General features: G+C 43.5%; 2 protein-coding genes and 1 long non-coding RNA gene across 3 annotated transcripts in view; 2 read left to right on the forward strand and 1 right to left on the reverse strand.

The window, feature by feature from the left end:
* Window positions 1–23124, reverse strand: part of atp5pb (ATP synthase peripheral stalk-membrane subunit b) — a 339131-nt gene that overhangs the window by 48238 nt on the left and 267769 nt on the right. The gene's annotated exons all lie outside the window — the stretch shown is intronic.
* LOC311017063 lies at window positions 7844–15575 on the forward strand. Its single transcript, XR_014597582.1, has 3 exons — window positions 7844–7938; window positions 11555–11834; window positions 15438–15575. It is a non-coding gene; the product is annotated as an uncharacterized lncRNA (long non-coding RNA).
* gpr157 (G protein-coupled receptor 157) lies at window positions 17737–22661 on the forward strand. Its single transcript, XM_084016019.1, has 4 exons — window positions 17737–18254; window positions 19730–19943; window positions 20633–20827; window positions 21072–22661. The coding sequence occupies exons 1-4, from the start codon at window positions 17878–17880 to the stop codon at window positions 21285–21287; spliced, it is 1002 nt and encodes a 333-aa protein (XP_083872145.1). The 5' UTR covers window positions 17737–17877; the 3' UTR covers window positions 21288–22661.

The following is a 23124-nucleotide window of genomic DNA, read 5'->3' on the forward strand; positions in this document are numbered from 1 at the left end:
AGACTATGTTGCCATCTAGTGGTTTCTCTGGTACAAACAGCTTCAGCTTGAGGTTTGGAGCCCCGCATTAGGTTATTAAATCAGTCTGCATAAAGCTCTACCTCGTTAATTCCTCGCAGACACACTACAAATGGCACGTGATGGCACACATGCTCAACCTGAACACGTACTGCTGCAAAGGTGAATGGTTGAGTGCTGAATAAACATCCTCCTTATCCTCACTGCTTTCTTCACGTCAGCACTCATGCAGTTTTTCCCCATTTGGCGTCTCACTTCTCTGTGACAATGACTGAAATGAATAGGACATTTAAAATGACCTTAGTTGTCCACTGTGTGAGGCGTCTGAAGGTAATATGGCTCATTTTACATCCTTGGTGGGGAACATAGCTTGGCGACTTGAATTACCTCCCCCTCAGCTCGTCACCCAGTGAATATCCCATTTTCCCATGCAGCGATGGTGCAATGTGCTGAGCTCGGTGATATCTCAGGGCCCCCCCGCAGCTGAGGAGGGGAGCGTAGACATGCTTACTGCCTCCCTTTTCGAAACCATCATTTCAGCAGGATCGATAGAACGTCCCACTCCACGGCTGGCAGAGTGCACTGCCTCTATAGGGGAGGTTATGGGGTTGGGGGGTGGAGGGGGATGGCGAAGGGGGGTTATGTGTGGACAGCTGCAACGAGACAAGTCCGAGCAGCAAGCGTAGCCAAGGTGAATGATCGCATGCTGCGTCAGACACTTGGCTCCTCGCTTGTTCTGAGTTGCAGTTTCTGAGGAGAGCCAGTGGGTGGATGCTGTCCTCAAGTGATGGTTGCAGTTGTAGGCAACATACTGATGAAGCCACAGAACCTGTGCAGCCATCAGGTACTTCAGTTCTCAGGGGTTTTTTTTGCCTCTGAGCTGACTCACAAATACGCATTGAGATGAGTAAAGATCTGCAACCGATGCAGCTTGCTTGAAACTCTCCTGGTGCCTTCTTTCTTTTTTCCTACACCCCTTTAACTGTGTTGAAGGTTGAGCACTCAGATTCATGCTGCTCTTTGTAAAGCAGAAATCTTTTGACGCCGATAAAATTTTTACGATTATTCTCATTATCGATTAATCCCTATATTTTCTAATTTAATTGTTAAATCACATAAATTAATAAAAAACCCACAGTCCAAACCCAAAAATATTAAATTTGCAATGATATTAAGACAAAAAAAGCAGCAAATCGTCACATTGGAGAAGCTGGAATAAGCAATTGTTTTGCTATCACTAGTTTGATTAATAGACAAATTGTGTCAGTTTTTATTTAAGCTATGATAATTTATAATATTACAAAATTAAACATAAAACCCTCACTAATTGTTTTAAGTAAAAGGATATAGTGTGGTCATTTGTTGCCGTTTCTTTGTATGTACGCGTCCAGCATGCATTTAGCATGTGCTGTACTTGTGTGACTTTGAGAAGAGCCCTTGCAGGTTTAGCGAAAGGAAAGGCTGTCAGTTAAAAGAGGTGCACCACTGCGGGACAGGGGGGGATGTGGATGGGACAGGATGTGTGGTGCAGTACGAGCATCCCCTCCGCTCCGATTGCTGCTCATTTGTCAAGTTGCCTGCAGACTTGAATGGTGCATTGCTGCTAAAACACAGAGAGGCAATCAGCAGTGGAACGGCACACCTCCAGAGACCAGTCCCAGGTGGACCAGAGCCTTCTCCGGTGATCTGCAGATTAAGGGGTCTTTTCTTCAGCACAGAGTTTTGTTTCGTCCTTACAAAATTATTTCATATTGACGTACCTTTTTTATTTTTACAGGGAATAAAAAGGAGCAGCTTGGCTGGCATTCATCAAATCCATCCTTAAGCCACAGAAAAATGTTATTTTTGAGTTTGTTCTACTTGCAGTTCGTTGTCAGAAATGGACTAAACTCTTTAAAGCGCAGCATCCCCTGAGCATTGAAGGGAAACAGAAGGAGCACAATGGTTCGGTTTTCCACTTTTACAATAAAATATTACTTATCCAGTGTGGTTTCAATCATCCAACAGATTTTATTGTCATTAGTTTGGCTCGGCCAGACTCTGTCCTTGCATATTAGCAGCACTGAGATCTCCTCCTGACTGGGACAAGCGGAATGAGGTCACAGCATTAGTGGTGGCCTGGTTCTGCTGGTTGACGTGGCAGTAGATGGGCAGACCTGCAGAGCTCATCCTGCGGTCCGGAGCCTGAGACAGAGCCAGGAGGTGACTCTGGTAGGGTGTAGGCCACCCTCAGCTCTCACAGCTCGTCGGACAGCATCCGGGACGCGGGTCGGCCCTTCTCATCCGTCACACAGTGGTTTGGCAGGTGGCGGATACAAGCTTTCACACGGCTGAGGCTCTCCCGGCAGCCTCCATAAGGCAAGTGTGCGTCAACGAGGTCCACGTGGGATTTTGTCCAGAACGGAAATTGGCAGCGACAACACCTTCCTGGTGGGCAGATAAAAATGTGAACAGAAACTCTGAACATGAATCAAGGATATGCATATCAGATTTTATTATCTACCCCGGCACTTGCAAAAAAAAATGATGGAGTTGCCTTGAACTGAGGACATAAATACATTTAAGAAACTCACTCTTGCCAGGTGTTCTAACCACCATGTTCCATGATATCAAGCCCGCTGAGAGAGGCGAGCTCTTTGATGAGATGGCAATGTGACCTTGGTATACCTTTCAGGGACACATAAGAATAGGGATGATTTGTTTAATTTACCATCATGGCTGGTTCTTTTCCAGTACTGATTCCTCCACTCAGAGCATCTAATACAGAATACAAATCTGACACCAGAGCTCCCTTCTTTATAACACACTGCATCAAAGTCATTGGAATTTTAATGCATTTTTATGAATTGGTGGAATGCTGTGAATGAAAAGGATTGAACTCAACAAAATGATTATAAAGGTATTGACAAAGACTACATTGTACGGTTCAGTGTGGATCAATTGTAATAACTGATCTGCCTAGAAAGGTCATCAGTGCCGATACCATTGCAGTATATCAGACCAGCGCATCCTTAGTCACAGCAAACAAAATAATGCAAGGATAAATTAATAAGTCTGATGATATTGTATATGTTTCTTATTGTCGGCTGATTTCCTGAAAAGACCAAACCCAAGTTATGATCTGACTAATAATAATATGTATTGTGTGTATGTATCCGAAGCCCAACATATCTTAGTTACATGTTCTTTACAGTGAACACAGTTACTGTTACACCGTCCTGCAGCCAGAGATGCTCAGGCACACAGAATGTGCATAAATCCATGGGTTTTTTAAGCTACAGTGTCTAACTGTTTTGGGAAATGACTGAGCTTTTTTTAATGAGTATATATTTATGGACTATGTATAAATATGTATGTCTTTATGCTATCAACCGGGTTGGGGCTGAGTGCTACAGATAAGTAAGTACAAAGAAACAGAGCAAAACACATTGCATTGGTGGGTTCTGTTCTTCATTCTGCCACACTACCTCTGAATACGAGTCCATTCCTCCAGTTTATGACTCTCTCATTAAGCAGCAGACTTCAGTTCCTGGGTTCTTGGTGAAGACAGTGCAGATGTCAGGAATCAGCCCCGAGCTGCTGCTGCTGCTGCTGAAATGCTTCACAGGCAGACAGAGACATCAACGGGCCACTCTGGAGAAGCCCATGCCTTAACTTAGTCCCTGTGTGTCATACCTGTTTTTGATGGAAACAAATGGCAGTAGTGAATGTAGGCCAGGAGTCAACACACATCTCCAGACGACACAGATCGTTGTGGAGGATATGCAATCCTCCTCCAAGAAAACTGAAACACAGAACACAATGCAGCAGCACCAAAATAACAAGTTAACCAGGTCTGCAGATGAAAAAGGCACAACGAACACCGGAAACGACATTCTATCTATTTAACACAAAGTCACTTTCTGGCAAAATCGCAAAAATGTGAATGTTTCATTAACAAAAAGAGGAGAATTACAGTGATGGACTAGCCGTTCCCTGTAAAGGATAACCTCCATCAAATGAGGTCCTTCAGTGCTTTCTAGATTATCATTTTGGGGGTTTTTTCAGTGTAAATTTGTCCTGCCTTAAATTCCAGCATAAGGAAAAAGTGCAACTCAGCCATGAAACTCAATATTCACAGGTGTAATTTAGCTGGTTTACAGCTTAATGACGTCCACATATTAGTGAAGATGACCCTACAGGCCAAAGTCTTTATTCTCTATTCAGAAAAATAGTTCCTTTACCTGCAATGTGCATATTTAACTGCAGTCATCTTAAATACACAAAACGCTGAAAAGAAATCCAGACAAAAATATAACTATAATTTTCTTTAGTTTTACAGGGACATTTGAAATGGATATTCTATGTGTTTAAGCTGCGTGAACTGGCTGCTGCTGCTGACTACGGCAGCGGACCATAATGTCAATCCATCATACCTTTTACTGTTTCTCTCATACTGAGGGAGAAACGGACGACTCCTTGAACTTTACAAGTTTCATATTGAGTCTTTCATATCACACTGAATAAAGTCATGAGGGATTCTTTGATCATTTCCATGTCAGTGAAATAAGGGACAGATGAAGGAATTCATCTTGTGTGAATTCTGAATTGAATATTTCCTCCAGTAACTACGGCAAATATTTTTGCTGCATTTTTTACCCCACATTTATGCCCAGAGAGGGAATATTGTAATTATCACAGCAGTGATAAATGACCATGCAAAGGGCTTTACAACACAAGTCAGCATTCACGCATTCAGGTGCCAACTGCACATCACAAGCCATAAACATTCACACAGCAAATTCTGATTTTTGCACAAGGTCATTTTGACACGCAGGAGCCGAGGATTGAACTGTTCCAGTCAGCGGATGACCGCTCTGCCTCCTCAGGTATGTGGTAGTTGTGCTCGAAGCGCCACTTGCGTCTCTGCACAACCACGTTTGACCTGTTTTGCTGTTGACGGCGTTTCTTTTTCACTCCACTTGGCCTTGGGAGGAATTTGTTCATCTTTACAAAACGAGGTCAACGAGGAAGCACTGGTGCAGTGAAACAAACCACGCAGCGTCTACAAAATGGGCAACCCATCGTTGGGCCTATCTCTGCGTCAGACTGACTGAAGTGAAAACAGAGAGAGAGCACGTTTTGTGAAGTTGATTTATTGCTAGCCAGCCTCAATTACTTCCTCTGATTATATCGTCAATTGGCAATGTCTTCCCCTGAGAATATCCTTTATAACCACCCAATCATCTAATCTCTCATGCACACTGAAACACTTTTATGTTATTTTACACCTTGTCAGATTTATAGAAATGAATTCTGCTGTGCTGTACACCAATAAGAGAGAGAGAAAGAAGAGAGAAGTCTGCACAGCACGGCTTTTGAATATACAGTTTCAAAAGACTCAGTCAAGGCAATTCTCCTCCCGACTGAGTACTGTTGAGGATTAGTTTGAATTGATGTGTAAACCGAGCAGGCTGCTGAGCTTGTGAATCAATGTGTCTATTATCTTTTTCCGGGCAGATCAATAGGCTGAGGAATGGCAAACAAAAAAAGTAAAAATAAATAAAGGACACAAACTCACCAAATGTTATTCTCAATTCCACTATCTACACACGCCTAGACTGCCCATACCTGATTGTTTTTTTTTTTTAATTTTCCCTCAGATTACACCAGATTTGCTTGGTCATATCTGACATAAATGATATTGACCTGCTTTGATACCAAGCGCATATTTAAGTAAACATTTCCCATCAACTGCATAAAAGTGCTAATCGTCAGGCAGTTCTCCCCGTGCTTAATGTGAATCATAAACATGAGTGAATGTCGTGTATATACACATTCAATGAACTGCAAAGATGACTCGACTCCAAAACTCTACATTCACATGATCTATGAGCCTTTACACGCTCTGCCCTTGGCTGGGCTCACCGGAGAGAATATTAAGAAGAGTGCGGAGCCAGAGGCGATGAGGTGACAGTATAGCCAGGTAAAGCGTAGGGATGTAATCTAATAGGACATGTAAAAGGGCCCCTCCTCATGGTTTATTCATCACAGGGGATGCCATTACTGAGAATGGTGTTGGTTATGTGAGGGATATGCTGGCGGGAGCATTTTCCCCCGGTGTCACAGAGTACAGAGAGAGGACAGATGCTGCGGGACTCGACAGACTCATGCAGCAGCAGCACCGCATGCAGATCAGACATGCAGGGGAAGATGTTTTTTTGCTCTTGCGTGATGCATGCATTCGGTGCATACTGACACTGACTGAAATGGACAGCCTCGTGTCGATGATCCCCAGTAGTCAGAGATGTTTCCATTACATGAGTTTTGCTGATTCAGCCATGTGTTCCAGCAGTGGCGTATCTTAGAAGGGCAGAGATGCAAGCTAGTATGGGAGAAAATCCAGTGCTTAAAACAGGAAAGCACACACCTTGACTTGATGGATTCAGATTTAACATGAGATACATGCAGCCCCTAATTCTGCATGAGGATGAAAGCTCATAGGGGTTAACTGGGGGCCCTGGCAGAATAAAGGAATGGAGGAGGAAGAAAAAAAAAAAAAAAGCTCCTGCAGTGAGGAGCAGAGCGCTGCATTGCTGCAGAGGACAGCCAAGACGCTGATGCCTAAAACGCACAGGATTTTAAGTTGGAGTCGCCATTATCCACACAAACCCATGCAGCGCACCGCAAACGTCATCACTAAAAGCCGGGAAGTGTGTTTTTTGTGAAGTAAAGACATTGCAGAAAGAGCAGCTCACCCTTATTGGCTGACTAAATGATGGATGATCTCACTCTAGCAGGGTTGTGCAACGCGCAAAAGACAAATTTGGTTGGTCAAGATTTTTCTATATTTTAGCGCACTGCAGAATAGCACCAGTGGAGCAGTGCACCTTGGGTAATGAAAGGCAGGTAATCGGGATTTGCAGGACATTTAACTTTACTGAAGGGGATTTTAAGAATGTGTGTTGAGGTAGAAACTTTCAGAAAGACATATTCACATATTTGTACAAATGTGTGCAATAATCCTGCGGTGTGCCTCGTGTTTTGTTTTGCTGACGAACTTGGTTGAAATATGATTCTTAAATATTTCTCATGGGTAAAGAAAAAAAAAGACAATCATTTTTATTTAAAAATGGAGACCAAATCTGTGATTGTCACCTTTTCTTATTCTTACATGTACACATTTTTGTCAATTGTGCACTTCATCTTTTTGCGACTCATACCTGGAGAAATCCTTCCAGGCATTTTGGAGGAAATTATTTGGAGAAGATATTGTGACATGTTTCAAAGCACACCAGAGGAGATGGCCTCTCTTTGTAGCAAACTGTTCCTCATTGAGGTTGGAGCACACTCATATCTCAAAACAGCTTGTGCTGTAGAGTGAAAATGAATAAAAGGGGATGAGTTATGTGTGTGTGTGTGTGTGTGTGTGTGTGTGTGTGTGTGTGTGTGTGTGTGCGTGTGGCGCTCTCTTGTGAGGAGTCCTTTCCACTGATAATTCTCAGGGGGTGGGGGGGTGGGGGTGTTGCAGAGGAGGACAGGGAGGAGAGGAGGGCAAACTGAGGATGTGCACACACACTGACCCTGGAGGTTGCGTTCCCCTTTAAAAGTCCCATCCCACTCAGATACGCAGAGCTCATGCAGGATCTGCTGCGGCAGTGGGGGAACACTGCTGAGCTGTGCAGTTTGTGCTGCCAGCAAGCGTGCAAAGAAGAGGAGGGGGAGCGAGCGCGTACAGGAGGAGGAGGAGTGAGGGAGAGGGAGAGCGAGCGAGAGGGGGAGAGAGAGAGTGCAAACAATGTCATTCTGTTCAGGAGGCAATGCTGCAGTCAACTTTGCAGCGCCATGAAAGCACATCACCAGCAACCAAGAGGCTCAGAGTGCAGAGAAGTTTTCCTCCTCTCCGCCCCGAGCGCGGCGCTGCCGGAGACTCATTCGTAGGTAAGCATTCATATCCTCTCTTGTCTCATGCACCTTTTATATTGTCTAAGGATGCTGTACTTCTTAAGTCTGCCTTGCAGGACTTGACATACGTATGTCGGTGTGTGTGTGTGTGCATGCCTGTAGTGTTGAAGCTCCCGGCGGTTTCTGCCTCATCAGTATCAGCCTCCTCTGCACCAGTAATAACGGGGCAGACAGTTAGCAGTCAGGCTCCACTGCTCCCTCATCCATGTTTAACACATGGTACGGGCTGGAAATAGCAGCCGGTATGTCAGATAGTAGCTAGATGAGAAGACTCTGCATTTGAGACAAGGACAAAAAGACTAACCGGGATGCGAAGAGTTTCCTCCACTAGAGGGGACTCTCATCTTTGCTGACTTAGCTTTTAGGAGAGTACACATAATCCCAGCTATATCCTTTTTTTTCCCTTGGTAGTTGTGGGTTTATATTTATCAGGATGCATTACCGGTACACCGGTAAGAAGGCTCTATTGTATCTGCGATCCTGTGCTATCGGTGTCTGAGTGCTGCAAATGAGAATGAGGCTACAGTGGCCTGCATGGGACAGGGGAGCTGTGGTGCAGTCATGAAGTTGTGCTCTAGCTACAAGGACTTTTCTGCCGTCGTAATAGTGGATAGCAGGGCAGAGTGCAGCTTTTCAGAATTCCTTTTGGAGTTTGTTGTTAATGAGATGTTTATGAACGAGTTCAGGGTAAGTTTTTATTTGTGCGGATAAGAAAAGAAATGAAAAGGTCGCTCGGAGCAGAAATGCACTTACGCTTGGTAATATCTCTGCAGCAAATCACAGCAACTCTCCTGCTCTAAAAGTCAATGTTGCTACTTTTGTCTTTTGTGCCATATTGCGCTCTCCACGCTCAACTGCAAGCCTTTTCAAAAGGCAAAGTAAAAATAGTTTGTGGGCGAAAAAAGCGTCATATAAAAGTGAGTCAGTATTCGAAATGTGCTTTGAAAACTGTCTGGGAGGTCTGGATGGATCCAGACGGGTCGGCTCGCCTGTACGCAGGCTCGGTCAGCTCCGAGTTCACCTCAGGTAACTGTGCTAAGACCTTGAAAAAGCCGGCCCTGCGTCGCCAGCTTTGTGAGGCAGAAGTCCAAGGCATCGCTGGCCTTTGGATTTCTCCCCACTGCAAGCCGACGAGTGCGAGGTTACAGATGATAGCAAACTGTACATCGGGGCCTCGCCACATCCGGAGCCTTACATCATCTTGGAACATCTGCAGTTCTGCTGCTCACACTTTCACGGAGGGTGGGTGCTGCACTGCCAGCAAAGGAAATTGCCGCACTCACCTGATGTTCCTTGCACCTCACTTCTGCCCTCCCCCCACCTCCTACCCGCTCTCGTCCTCCTCCCTCCTCCCTCCTCCTTCCTCATCTCCAATATCTCTACTGTAGTCTCTCTCAGAGGTACAGTTGCCCAGCACAGTGCCTCACCGGCATGCTTTGCACCTCTGTGCCACCCCCCTCCTTCTACTCCCTCCCCCACTCACACCCTCTCCCCTGCTGAAAAAGTATGCAGCACATGCTCTCACCATCCTCCTTGAGCAATTTGCCTGAGTGAATAGAGGCCGAGGGAGAGAAGGAGAGAGAGAGAGAGAGAGAGAGAGAGAGAAAAAAAAAAGCCAGTGAGCCAGCAGCAGAGCAGCAATCCTGCAGTGTCCTGCAGCAGCTGGTTTCCTGCAGCCTGGCCTCTAATAGCACACATGCACAGAAACGGAGGCAGAAGCACAAGGATGCACAGCATTCTGTCTCAGACAGTCCTTCGGTCATGTGACAGAGCGGTGGTAAATGTGAGGGAGAACAGGCCGTCTCACTTCTCACTCTGGGCCAGACTAAGCGGAGTTGAGGCAGAGGAGAAAGAGAGAAAAAAAAAACACACACTCTCTGCTCATGACGCTCCACAGGGAGGCAATGGTGAGATTAGCTGGTTGCCCCCCCCCCACCCCCCCACCCCCGATGGTGCATTGTCCCGTTCCAGCACTCCAGTTCCGATGATGTAATCAATGCAGCAAGCTTTGAACTTGCTGGGCTAGGGGCTCCTTCCCCCCCCTCGACTCACACAGATGCAAGAGTGAGGCCTCAGCTGCAGTCTGTGTCCCAGGTAGGAAGATGGATAAATTACACCTTAATGTACTGATTTAGCAAAAAGTGAAGAAAATAATTACCTGAGTGGGCTGACTCAATGATTATATTTCACTTTTTTTGTGAAAATAGATAGCTCATGCTTCCAAGAAGCAACTCAGTTGGTGAAACTACTGCGGGCCCTTTGTCAAAGCGCTGCTGTGCAGTGCAGTGCCGCATCACCACATCCAATAAATTAAGGCAAGTATCGGCAGGCAAAGACGCCTCTTCTGCTCTTTTACAAAGTTGTGCAGCTTTTTCGAGCTGCTGTCAGCGGGGAAAAGACGAAACCTCAGAGCAGCGAAGTGCTCCGAGTTCTTTCTGGGTGTAACATCATAGTGACTTTGCTCTTTCATTGATAAGGTCATCAGTCTGTTGACGGGCTGCAATGAAGAGCAGCGCTAGTGTTGTACAATACAGTGCTTAAGAGACGCTCAGCAGCCAGATTGAGAACCATATTGTAGCAGGTGAGTTTTTTTGCTGAGCTGGTTCTTGCCGCTGCACCCAGAATCTGCCTAGTGATCAACTTCCACTACAGCGGCGATGAACTGACATCACCCCCCTCCTCAAACACAGCGTGCATCAGTGCAGCTCTGCATAAGACGCGCTCACGGATGGTGATGATTCTGCACTTTCCATATGATTGAATGTGTGTCAGTTTCTAAATAGAACAAAATGTACATTTGTAAGGATTCTTTCTTCTTCTGTAATAAATTGCTTTTGAAGTCATAATTGCCATCAAACATCCCAGATCCAGGTAATTATTATTATTTCACAGGTGCTTTCCCTAAGATTTTCACATTCGTGTAATTAACACTGATAGGCTTGGTCTGTAATTGACGTGACCTTACCCACTGTGGTTTACTGTGTAAGGGTGATTTGATGAATCAGCAGCATTTATTAATATGCTGTGCTGGTGCCTGGTTACAGCATCTGTAAACTATTCATTCGGCCGTGGTAAAGAGAAAACAGAACCACTTGCCAATAAGAGAATGAATGAAAAGCAATACTGTAGCTGATTTGATGATGTTCATTTTACCATCCAGCTAACCAGTGAAAGGAGGATTTTGCATTAGCCAGGAAAGACAGACAACAATGTGAAGTGTGCTTCCACCCACTGGGCAAAGAAAAGGGAGAGAAGTCTCTGCCTGCAGGCAAATTGTACTTCGGTATGATCTATGACATAGCTAAGACAATCTGACAAGTCAGTCCAATTCAAGAAACGCTCTTCTCTTCAAGATTTTCCAGTCGGTTGCCCTCCACACTCACATCACCGCCTCTGATTTTGTTAAAGAAAATAACATTAATATGCGTGTATATATATATATACAGAAAATCAATCTTTATGTACCTTCAAACAATAACTCCTTCAAGTAAAAGCTGTGTATGCCAACAGATTGAAGCAGGCTGAGTCATGCTGGGTTTTTTTTCTGGGTTTCCCCCCTCTCTGATCCTCTGCTCCTCCCCCTCTGGTCTAGGAGCAGGCTCATACGCCGGGTCCAGCTGTTGGTGGCGTGTTGGAACATGCCTTGACTTGTTGTACTGCCTGAGTGAAGCAGAGAGAGAGAGAGAGAGAGAGAGAGAGAGAGAGAGAGAGAGAAGAGGATTGTGGTCAACAGTTTGCCAGTGTGAAGTGACCCACACAATGAGTGAGAGCCCTGCTGCACCCGTACACCGACTCCTGTTGATGTCAACCCCAGAGTGCACTCCCTGGAGACGAGCGTGGATGGTGGAGCTCCTCTGCTGCCCCGCTGCTTGGTGAGTGTAAAAACCATGTGTGGATAAAAGCCTCCGATTTATAATATTACAACTGTGTCTAGGTTAATTTTTATTGCAAAGAGGAGCCCAGCACGCTTTCACTCCGAGCAAAACTTATAAGAAACACTAATTAGCGTGGGGAAATCAAAATATGTTAAAACGAGGCCTTTAGGTCCGCTTAATAAGGCCTGTACATTGATCGAAGTATAAATGAGAAAATATGAATTGAAAATGAAAGGCTGTAAGTGTTGTGAAAGCGTCCCAAGCAGAGTCTTGATGCTGACATGATACCATGGTAACTATACAAAAGGTTAGGTGTGAAACGCCCAAACACAGGGTTGCTAATCACACAGAGGCAAGGTAACCTCTGCACAGACAGAGCACCACGACTGACCCGTTCACGAGTCCCCCGGAGACGTGGCGATCTCCGTCTGACCACGGCCTGATCCTTGAAGAGAAGCCGATTTCCTTTGTTGTGTTTTCCTCCGTTCAGACGGAGAGCATGGTTTCCATCAGGAGACCCAGCCGGCTGCCTGAAAGAGACACAGAGTTCAGCGTTTCTCGGGTCGCATAACTGATTTGTATCTCGTCAAATACACCAGTGAAGACTGATTTGGCTGATTTGAGTTTCTGCTCGTCAGGAACATTACACATAGAAAAGTAGATAAACCTTAACTGTGTCCGACTATCAGCATTGTTACACTGATCACACGGTAACACTGCTCTAATGTCAAAACTCAAATGCGTTTATCACTCAAATGATAATCATTTAGCGTCTTGTGCACTATTATCTGTGTATTTTACTTGAGCATGTAGATAGTTACTGGGGCAACGGTTTTCTGGTAACCAGGGGTAGAGCTCACTGTGATAGTGAGTTATTAACACACTACAATATTGATAGATTAATAAATACTCATGAAACCAATTCTCACCTTAAAAAAGTTCCAAAACTTCCCAACAAAAAGGTAGAGAACTAATTTCATGTTTTTAAATTGTTCATTTGAAACTAAAACATCTAGAAAGCTAAATCAATAGCACTTTTGCTACATAAACCTTTGGAGAAGCTAAGCTGCAGCACCGGGCATGCCATCGGGGAGCGTGTTATGTGTAGCATTCTTCAGAAACACAGCTCTACAGTAAATACTGGTGTCATTGTTAGCCATAAGATGATTAGGTTCGTGGAATGGGACCGCGGTGGGGAAGCATGACTGTTTGAGCGTCGGTAGCCGACACCAGAACGACCAGGAAATGCAGAACAGAGAGGAGCGAGTAGGGGAGGTGTAGCGTACATGCCGGTGCCTGGGTGAGTGCGTTTTTCAGTATCTGAGGCCTGACAGCAGAGGGACCCTGATCAGGATGCATAGGTCGATTAGAGTGTATGATCAATGGTTTTCTGCCAATATGATGGGAAATCTACATTGTGACTGAGTCTAAGCATGGATTATAGACTTTTTAATGATAAGTGTCTAAAATTAATTATTTAGACACTGTAACTGTAACCCAAAATTAAAGTTAAATTACCAAAATGCTACTTTTCCAGAGCATATTTTGGTCTCCCACAAAATAAGCATGCATGCAACGTACAACATATTTAATCTTTGCAGTAGTGTCCTTCAGATCATCTTAACACAAGAATATTTCCTTAGAAAATAACATTAAATGACCCAAATATCATAAGTTTACACAACTGATTAAAATCGAAGGAAATGTGTGATTAATGCATAAGAATCCAAGTATAATTTATTTTTCAGACAAATATCAAATTCATTTTTTACCCTTTATCATGCTTAGAGATGAACTGATTGGTGACGGAACATTTATCTGCGTTGACTGACCATTTAAGTTTTTTTTCCCCCTCATTCTAGCTTCTCTGTTTAGGCTTCTCACGTCGGTCTTATTATGTGATGGTAAAATTAATATCTTTGGATTTTTGACTGTTGGTTGGACAAATTAAGAATTTGAAGATGCCACAGGGCAGATCAATCGTCAATTAAATTAATTATTAGTTACAGCCATAATCATGTTTTTCATCTGGATATCTTTCTCAGTCTCTCAATCACATTTGCACCAGCATCCCCTCCAAGCCTCAGCCTTTAACTATGTGATGAATATTGTCTATTTTAGGACGTATTCGTAATCCATTGCAAGCGACTTCTATAGTAAGATCTCTCATTTAAGCCATATGTAATATTAGCATATTCAAAAAGAGTGGTGTATTTTAGCATGACTTTTAACCTGGCTAATTTGAAAAAGGTAAATTAATGTATTCAATATTCATCCTCACCACACACAAAACTTCGTCAACAAATGTTCCCCTTCCTTTTTTTGTTTTGTTTAGCCAATAGCAGAAAAATATAAAGAGAACATCCTGTCAGTAAAGCTGAACGCAGGCTGAAACACATCTGTGGAAAGGCTCGTCGCCGCTCCTGCTGCCGTTTGCTGTGCGATGCAGCCAGTCATTCATTTAGCATTTAGCAAGCAGGGTGTTGTTTTCACTGGCATTCCTCAATCCTGTATTAGGGATTACATCAAGCCCTGAGCAGGAAGGAATTCCTGTTGTCATGTGTTCGGTTGAAGGCAGCGTCTGGCTCACCACAATGAGACACGGTTGCAGGCGTTTGGCAGGTCTGAAAGCAGGTCAAGATGTGTTCCTGTGTTTGTCAGTGAACATCCCGTGTCTGTGTGCATATGAAATATTTAGTGGTGGTATTAGACACAGCACATCTGAAATCATTTTTTTTCTTAAAACTATACCTAAATTCCTTCTCTGACATCAGATAAGCTCAAGATGTTCTAACCACCCATCAAAGTGAGGAATTTCCAGTTATGCAACCGAAAATGCACCAAAAGCGGACATGGAGAGCTACAAATAGCCTCGCTGCAGATTTCAACAGTAAAGAGACACCAGATAGAGGACGTCTATGCAACTGTATGTATTCCAAAATCACGCCTCCCGACACCTCCGTCTCCCTCACGGATCCCTCTGTTCCTTCATTTGCTATTGACTGCAGATCGCTCTCGTATCCATGTTGTCCTGTCAGCAAAGCAGAGTCCACAGGGAGAGGACAGTATGGAGCGGTCAGCCGGCCCAAAATAGCACTGCAGCGAGCAAACACAACTCATAGCAAGGGGGTAATAGCCCCTCCCCAAGTACACAACACCCAGGTACTTGCATTATATGGTACTCATGTGATCAGATAGTCTCACACACACACACACACACACACACACACACACACACACACACACACACACACACACACACAGACAGACAAGGGCTAAATCAAACAGAGCTTTTTGTTGCAAAATCATGAGTCATGGCAATCTATTCTTAGTTCAGGGGTGTTTGTGTTTGCCCAAGTTGTGTTCACTTCAAGTGATGCTGCATAAAAGGCTAGATGCGTACCAAGACTCTGTTTGGGAACTAGCTTCACTCTGGGCTGCAGAGCGTCGACTTATCAATGCGTCACGTATCACGTTGGGCAGGGGAGTGCCTCTTTAAATCTTAATGCAAGATATTGATTTTATTTTACTTTTACCTATTGTACAATTTCTATCTTTTAGGACAAAATGGTCAATCGTTATTTCCTACTTTTCTTATAGAGCTTTTCCAGCTGCATTGGACCACGCCACCCTCGCGGGAGTTTTAGTGCGAGGCCCTTTCCTTCCAACAACCAACACCACGCAAGGAAGCTGGGAATGAAAAGTGTGAGAGCCCGTAGTGCCAGACTCCCAGGTGGATGTGTGTACAAATACCAGTCAGCATCCTGGTGGGGAGAGGCGGGCAGAGGGACAAACGATTGGCCGCGGCTGCTGTGGGTGTTTCTCTGGCAGTGTCTTAGCTGGTTGTTGTGAGGAGTGAGAACGAAGCAATCAGCAAGTATACTGCCGCAGAAATTCTTCGCAATAAGAGGCCCTGGGATCACAGTCATCGTGAGAGAGAAGAAAAATCTGCATCAGCGTTAGAGGAACATGGATCCTGGTGCCAAGGTACGTTTTTTACATATGAGATGTAGGAATGAACAAACACTGAGGATCTGATGCAGAATTAACTGAAGAAAGATCATCTGAGCACATGGCGTTTTTTAATTAACAGCTTCTACAATATTTACAATTGGATGAAAGCATCACATTGCTACACTGTGTTGTCCTTCTGTGGTGCTCTACTGCCACCTTGTGACTGAAATCAATGTCCCAGCAAGCTTTTTGTTCCATTTAACACTGCAGCAATTTGTGTAAAAACCTACATTGTTTGTTTTCATTGAGACAATCTAAAATCCTTCTCATTCAGAAAACTCTGCTTACCATAACATCAGATTCCTTATTATTGATTTGCAAATGTATGTAGTTTTTGTCACTAAATTTAAATTTGCTTTGTGAGTTCTAAGTACTTTTTCCACATTTGAGTCCTAATATATCAGTTGCAGGCTAATAATTGCTATGTCATATAATATAACTGTAAAAAAAGAAGAAATAAACCACTTACTGATTTATTTATTTGTCTCGTTTCTTTTCACAGTACTCATGCATTTTGTAATTATAGAAAAATGATGTTGTATGAACCTCTTTCGGCTGCATAAAAGCAGCACTTTGAAACCCTTGAAAAAGAAACGTTGCCATGCGAACGCAGTAGACATAATGAGGCAAAATGGCCAGGATGCCAGGTTCAATCATTTAGGTTTTCACAAACACACAGTAAACACAAAGACAGCTGAATGTGCTTCTGATTTAAGATCCACGATATGATTTTTGTCTCAATCACAGAATATTTAGTCCATTGATTGTTAACACTTGATAGAACATGCTGTGTATTGTAAGCTGGACTGTGGGTCATGTGGGATTCTGTTGATAAGATGCAGGTGTGTTTACTGCAGACTGCAGGGAAAAGGCAGCATGCCTCTGCATTGCTGCAAACACAAAAAGGGGTTGCAGTTTTTTTCAGGACTGCAGCAATGCAGAAGCATTAAGAATCCTGCTGTGATACAAGGTCACTGCTTTACGGCTTTACATCTTTCTCCACTTCATCTCTTTGGCAACACAATTAAAAAGGCCACCAAAGATTTAACAGCTGCTCAACACAAAGCGCGGCAGACATTACTCATTACTCAAAAAATGTCTCAAATGTGTACTTTATTATGGGGGTGCCGGTGGTCCGAATGAACTGCTCAACACCAAGGACATTACTGTGAGTTAAAAGGTGACCACCAACAGCACATTTTAATTAAATGTGTATAATTATGTAATTGTAAAAGTATGTTATTGCCCCTCTTTTGAAGTGTGCATCACGTGTATTTGTGTGTCATGTGTCATATTTTTGGGATGCAAAACGACAGACATGACATAAAATAAAATATTTCTAGCTCCGAATTCTACTGCTATGATTTTACTTAAATAAATCATATATTTAAAAATATTTTTTTTCAATTGATTGATGAATTCACAACTTTCCCAGCTTTTAAGTAAATTATTTATTATGACTGTTGTATAACCTTGCGCTTCAATTGTATTGTCAAGCTGTCGGTGGGACATTTGTTGTGAATAAAAAGGTTAATGGGCACGTTTTTGCTCGTTTTCAATGTGAAAGTCTGATTTAAAATGTAAAATCAGATGCAACCTCGTATATTTGACTGCTATGAGCCGACTAGTCCTCTGGGTTTAGCATGCTTTACTTAAAATAATATTCCTCGTTCCTGGAATGAGGGGGAAATACTAATTGTCATTTGTCAAATGTGTCAGAGCTTCACTTTAGCTTACACAAGTCAAGACCATAACAGCCCAAAATAGACGGTTATGAGCCGATTACCAGCTGACTGACTTCTGCTTTGGGTTCCGGTTGGTGCGGCGAGCAGTAAGAGGAGAAAGGCCGGGAGGGAGGGGTTAAACGCTGGGGGGAAAAGTTTGTTTGGCTGCCTCAAAAAGCAACGAAGGAAGTGTGTCAAAGTCATATAAGTCGGCTTTAAGTCGAACAACGACCATGGTACCGCCGTGCGCGTGTTTACAACCGTCGCTGCGCGTTTGACGCCGGGTCTAATCGTACTAAACTATGGCAGACGGGAATCAGACAGTGGTGTACTTCTCCGAGCAGGTGGTCGTGTTGTGCTCGTGCTCGCTCTCCTTTCTGGGCTCTTCGCTGATCATCCTCACCTACGTCATCTGGTCGGATCTGAGGACGACTCCGAGGACGCTGCTGGTCTACCTGTCGGTGTCCGACTGGCTGTCCGCCGTCTCCTACGCCTTCGGGGTCTGGAGTGTTTTCCGCACCGACTCGCTGGAGTGCATCATCCAGGGAGCCATCTCCACGTTCGCCAACACCAGCTCGTTCTTCTGGACCGTGGCTATTGCTGTGTACCTGTATGTTCTCATCGTGAGGTCCAACCAAAGAACCGCCGACAGCTTGGTGCTGTTCTTCCACCTCGTCAGGTGAGTTACGTAGACTGGTCGCACGTTAACCGCTGCTATGCTAACTATATAAACTACGGGGGAATTCTGGGCTTTGGATGTACGGAGCTCCACAAGTGGGATGCCGCCCGAACCTGTACACTGAAGCATCATGGGATATTAATCTGGTGACGACTGGACGGCGCGCGCTCAATTAAAACCTGAATTTACATCGTCATATTCTATTTACGCCTTATTTTGCCGATTTTAAGACTACAAAGTTAGCCTGAATAGCTAGACCGCCTCAAGAGCTACGTTTCCATGGTAACGTGGTCACGGGGGCATTCGATTCCACCACGAAAGAGGGAAACTACTCAATTTCTCCTGTATGTATTCATAAAACAACTGATATAACGTTAACCACACGTTATTTTATTTATGGCAATAAGTCAGATAACCATGTGAGGGGAAATTTAAATTTGATTTCCACTCTGGTTCATAATGATTCAATTATCTCGTATTAACACTCAATGTATGGGCATAGTTAGTTCCTTTATGTTGCATTCAAACAAATTGCCAAAATTATTACATTCGCTCAGTCAAATTATCGGTGATGCATCACACAATATTTGGTAGAATTGCTACCATGTTTCATTTTTTGGGGCATTTTCACCTTTATTTAACAGGACAGTATAGAGATGATATGCAAGGTCCCAAGAGCGGAAGAGAAACCAGGACGTTGCAGTTGTATGGCACTGTAACCACGTGGCTGTCAAGGCTGTCACTCCCATATTTAATTATTTTTAAGTATAATTATCACCCATTACAGACTACAAACAGTTCACAGCTAAACTGTTTTACAAGCTTATGATTGAAGGCTGTTAACCGGTTTGTTAATAATTAGCTAGACTTTACTTTGAATGCTCTGAGTTGGCATAATTCCCCTCAGACCTCAGAATGTAAGGAGTAGAAAGTACTGATTGTTGGTTTAAAATGTAGGGAGTAAAAGTTATCAGAAAAATAAGTACTCAGGTAAAGTAGAGATACCTGAAAATTCGACTTAAGTACAGCAACAAAGTATCTGTAGTTACTTCCTCTGCGATTTGTTGTGTAAGTGTCTGTGGTGGTCATTTGAATTTTGTTTACTGTGAATTCTCAAATGCTATATTGAATTGAAGATCACACAATAGAGCCATTCATCGAGGCTTATATAACACGCACACACAGTATTCTTTTAAATTGTTATTTTTAGAGAGGCAGTAACGCTTCAGGGGGGAACATTGCTTCTTAAAGTGAAATGATTAAGTGCTTTTGACCCTGCAGTGTGTGCATGTAACACACACAAACCATAAGCAGAAGATAATCTATCACATGGTGTCACATGTCTTTGCAACATTTGTGGATGCTGAACCGACCAAACACCTACATACAGACTTTGTGAGAGATGTTTATAGACAGGAAGTTGACCTTTTTGAGGAAGTTATGTGTAACCCTCTAAACTCTGTTTGTTGGTCCAGCTGGGGTGTCCCTCTGGCCATCACTGTTGCAGCCGTGTGTCTGAACAAGATTGGCTACGATGCCTCAGAGGTATCTGTGGGCTGGTGCTGGGTCAGGATCCACGCTCCTGACCGGATCCTGTGGATGCTACTGACTGGAAAGATCTGGGAATTCTTGGCTTACCTCACCCTGCCGGTCCTCTACATCCTGATTAAGAGGCACATCCATGTAGCGGTGAGCATACCCGCTAGCTCTGTGGTTTCTATGTAGCTGCAGATTACATTCACTGCTCGTGTGACACCCAATTGCAAAGGCATCAACAGTGGAATATAAAAAACAACCTTGCCAAGATTGAAAATATTCATGTTAAATCCTATTTATATCAAATAAACAATGTTAAATACATTTGATATTATGATACAGTTCATAATAGAGCACTGAGAGAGCACAGTTCAGCCGTAGCTGCGCTCTAAATTTGTTTTATGAAACAGAAATAGAAAATGTGTTCTATGTTCCATAGAAAACGGATCACTAGCAAAATACCCCAAATTATATACAGAAGCCAGTTTCTTCATTGCAATAACGGCTTTGCAAAACAGCCAAACATTAAAAAAAAATTCTCTTCACCAATGTTAAAAAAGTTGTTTGTTGGCCCTCTTTTTGAAGAAATCCTTCAACAAAGAGCCCATTAAAACAGAGACAACCTCCTCTGCAGTGGCAGAAGTTTTAGGTCACATGTGCCTCAAGCAGCTGCCATGTTGTAAGGAAATCATTGGCTATCCTCGAAATCATCTGCTATCCTCGACATCTTATTCTCTGTGTTCTGCACTTTTCAATTTCTGCTTTTTTTTGTTTTCTTTTTTTTAATATTCTATTTTTGGCAATTATGAAATCTGATGCCATGTATATTCTGTCTGACGCAGCATGCTGCCCTGTCTGAGTACCGGCCCATCCTGGCCAACAGGCCTGCGTCCCACTCCTTCTCCTCCATGGCTGATATGAAGCTTACGCTCATTCCCATCATCTTCATCGTCCTGCGCATTTGGAGCACAGTGCGCTTCATACTGCTGCTGGCCGACTCTCCAGCCAGACAGAACCCAGTACTGGTCACTCTACATGTGAGTTTAAAGTTTCTTTTAAACCAGTGATGTATCCTTTCTAATCTTAATTTTTAATCCACTAATTGTCTTGGTTTTGTTCATACTGCCTTATTGTAGTTGTCATTAGCTGAGCTCCTAATTTGATTGGATTTCTTTGTCAGATAATAACATGAAGTGGTTTTGTTACATTCTCAAGCCATTAAGGGACATTTTAATCCAATGTAACAATAAAACATAAAGGCTTTTTCTTTGGACCCAACAGGGAATTGGCAACACCTTGCAGGGAGCAGCCAACTGCATCATGTTTATACTGCTTACTCGGCCTATCCGCACACGCCTCTGCGCCGCGGTCTGCTGCTGCAACAAGTGTCGAGCAGACGCGCAGCAATCGCATAGCGCCCCTCACAGGCTGCTCCCAGGTCAGGACACCTCCGCACAGAGGGACGACGGCACCGGTCAAGTCGGCACTGATAGGTGATATTCTGTGGCTGACAAGACAAAACAAAGGTTGACACGAAGGGCAGGGTGCAGTTCTCTGTTTCACATCGAGCCTCATGCCAGGAATGGGCCGCCAAGAGAGAGATTCTGCACCAGTGTCACAGGAAAATTCACAAAAACACATGATGGGGATGCTGCTGCTTGGCGGTGCACTGGCATTTGGTGAAGGATTTTGGGTGTTGGGTACTGAATGTGTACATGCATATTGTAGTTTCATAGATTTGTGAAACGACTCGCCCAATCAACCCTTTCAAAATGTTCTTTGTCTGTTCTGATTGCATTTTGAACTGTGTGCAATGAAATCACTTACATTCTGATGTTATCACTGTGAAATGAATGCATTTTCAGTTTTTATCTTCTTCCACCGAGAGTATTGGGGGGGGGGGGCATTTAATTCCAATGCAATAATCTATTACTTCTACACTCCCCTTTAATGCTTTTGTTTAGACCCAACAGGGAATCCCAATCTGAGAGTTTAATATCAACTTAAAAACAAATGTCCAATATAACTTTGGTGTTAAACAGCTTTGTGTGCAAGAAAATGAAAATGGATATCTCTTTAAAGGATAGTAAAATACACGATGTTGCCACCATTTTCAGTCGGCGTTAAGATAAAAACATCTCCTATGGTGCTCATACACAGCATTAACCCTGTTGCCTAACTTCATAGTTGCAACACTTTTCAGGCATTAGTTGCAAACCGCCATCAGTGTTTGACGCCACTAAAATGAACATAGTGGCTGTCACTGTGGTCAGGATGCATGACTTGTCATCACATGCCGTCGTTCCTCCTTGAAACCTGAGCCTTCCCCCTGCGAACCTCCCGTCTTCTCTGACCCCTGCTGTTGTTGGCTCCCGTTTACCCAACTGAGCGACAGGCCGAACTCATACCAATGAGGAGTGTGAACCCACTGAACCCGGAGGATGCCACTTCTCATAGTTCCTTCAGCCTTTTTTTTTTCAAATATTGCCAAAGATCCATTGAGTTTTAATGAGCCCGCTTCAGAGATGATGAGCTACATTAAAATGAAGGTGGTGTGAGTCTTGGGAAAGGTGATAGCCAATTTTCTCTTATCCTCAAGTGATTGTTTGTTTGAATTATATGGGCTGTGAAGGTGGCATCGCAGCAAGTGGATAAATAGATTGTGTATGTTCTCTGTTTGTCTGTTGAATTAGGCAATGCAGAAGTGGGTAACGTTGTTGTAATAATTTTTTTTTAATCAGGTCTGCCAGACTTTTCATTACACTGCAACAACACTGTGCTCTTACGAGGGCAGTTAGTTCTCAGGCAATATTTCCAGAACATGGGGTCGTTCTGCTGCGTGCACAAGTAATATTAAACCCACAAAAACACCGTTGTTTATGAGATGAAGAGTTTTCCTTCAATCTATTTTCATCTTTGGGCTAAAGTTTATGTGACACAGTGCAGAGGTCGTTTTCTCAGGATGTTCACCAACAGTCAGAGCACCGGATACCATGGCTGCGGTCGAATAGTCTTTTTTGCTTAGGAAGGTTCCTAACTGAAGAAGTGACTCGGAAGTAAACAAGTGGTCGCCATGATAACAGCTGTTCGAATTTCATAAAATGCAAAGGAAAGGAGCTCCAATGCTTCCTTTCAGATCTCCTTTAGCATCAGATACAACGGATCTTCCTTTACGAAAGGAAAGGAGATCACGCCGACCCACAATTCCTTGCGAGAGCAACATTTAAAGTGCCGCACACCTCGGCCATTCATGAAAACAAACAATATGCTTATTTGCATATCTAACAATTACTTTCATGCAGACATATAGTCATTGGAATTGTGTTGATAAATG

The sequence above is a fragment of the Eutrigla gurnardus genome (assembly GCF_963514095.1).
Source record: "Eutrigla gurnardus genome assembly, chromosome: 8".
Classification (NCBI taxonomy): domain Eukaryota; kingdom Metazoa; phylum Chordata; class Actinopteri; order Perciformes; family Triglidae; genus Eutrigla; species Eutrigla gurnardus.

Bases quoted from the DNA above. Each gene is read 5' to 3' on its own strand.
- gpr157 (XM_084016019.1), top strand. From the start codon at position 17,878: ATGGCAGACGGGAATCAGACAGTGGTGTACTTCTCCGAGCAGGTGGTC. The intron at 19,944-20,632 runs GTGAGCATACCC...TGTCTGACGCAG, and splicing joins AGAGGCACATCCATGTAGCG to CATGCTGCCCTGTCTGAGTA. The intron at 20,828-21,071 runs GTGAGTTTAAAG...TGGACCCAACAG, and splicing joins CAGTACTGGTCACTCTACAT to GGAATTGGCAACACCTTGCA.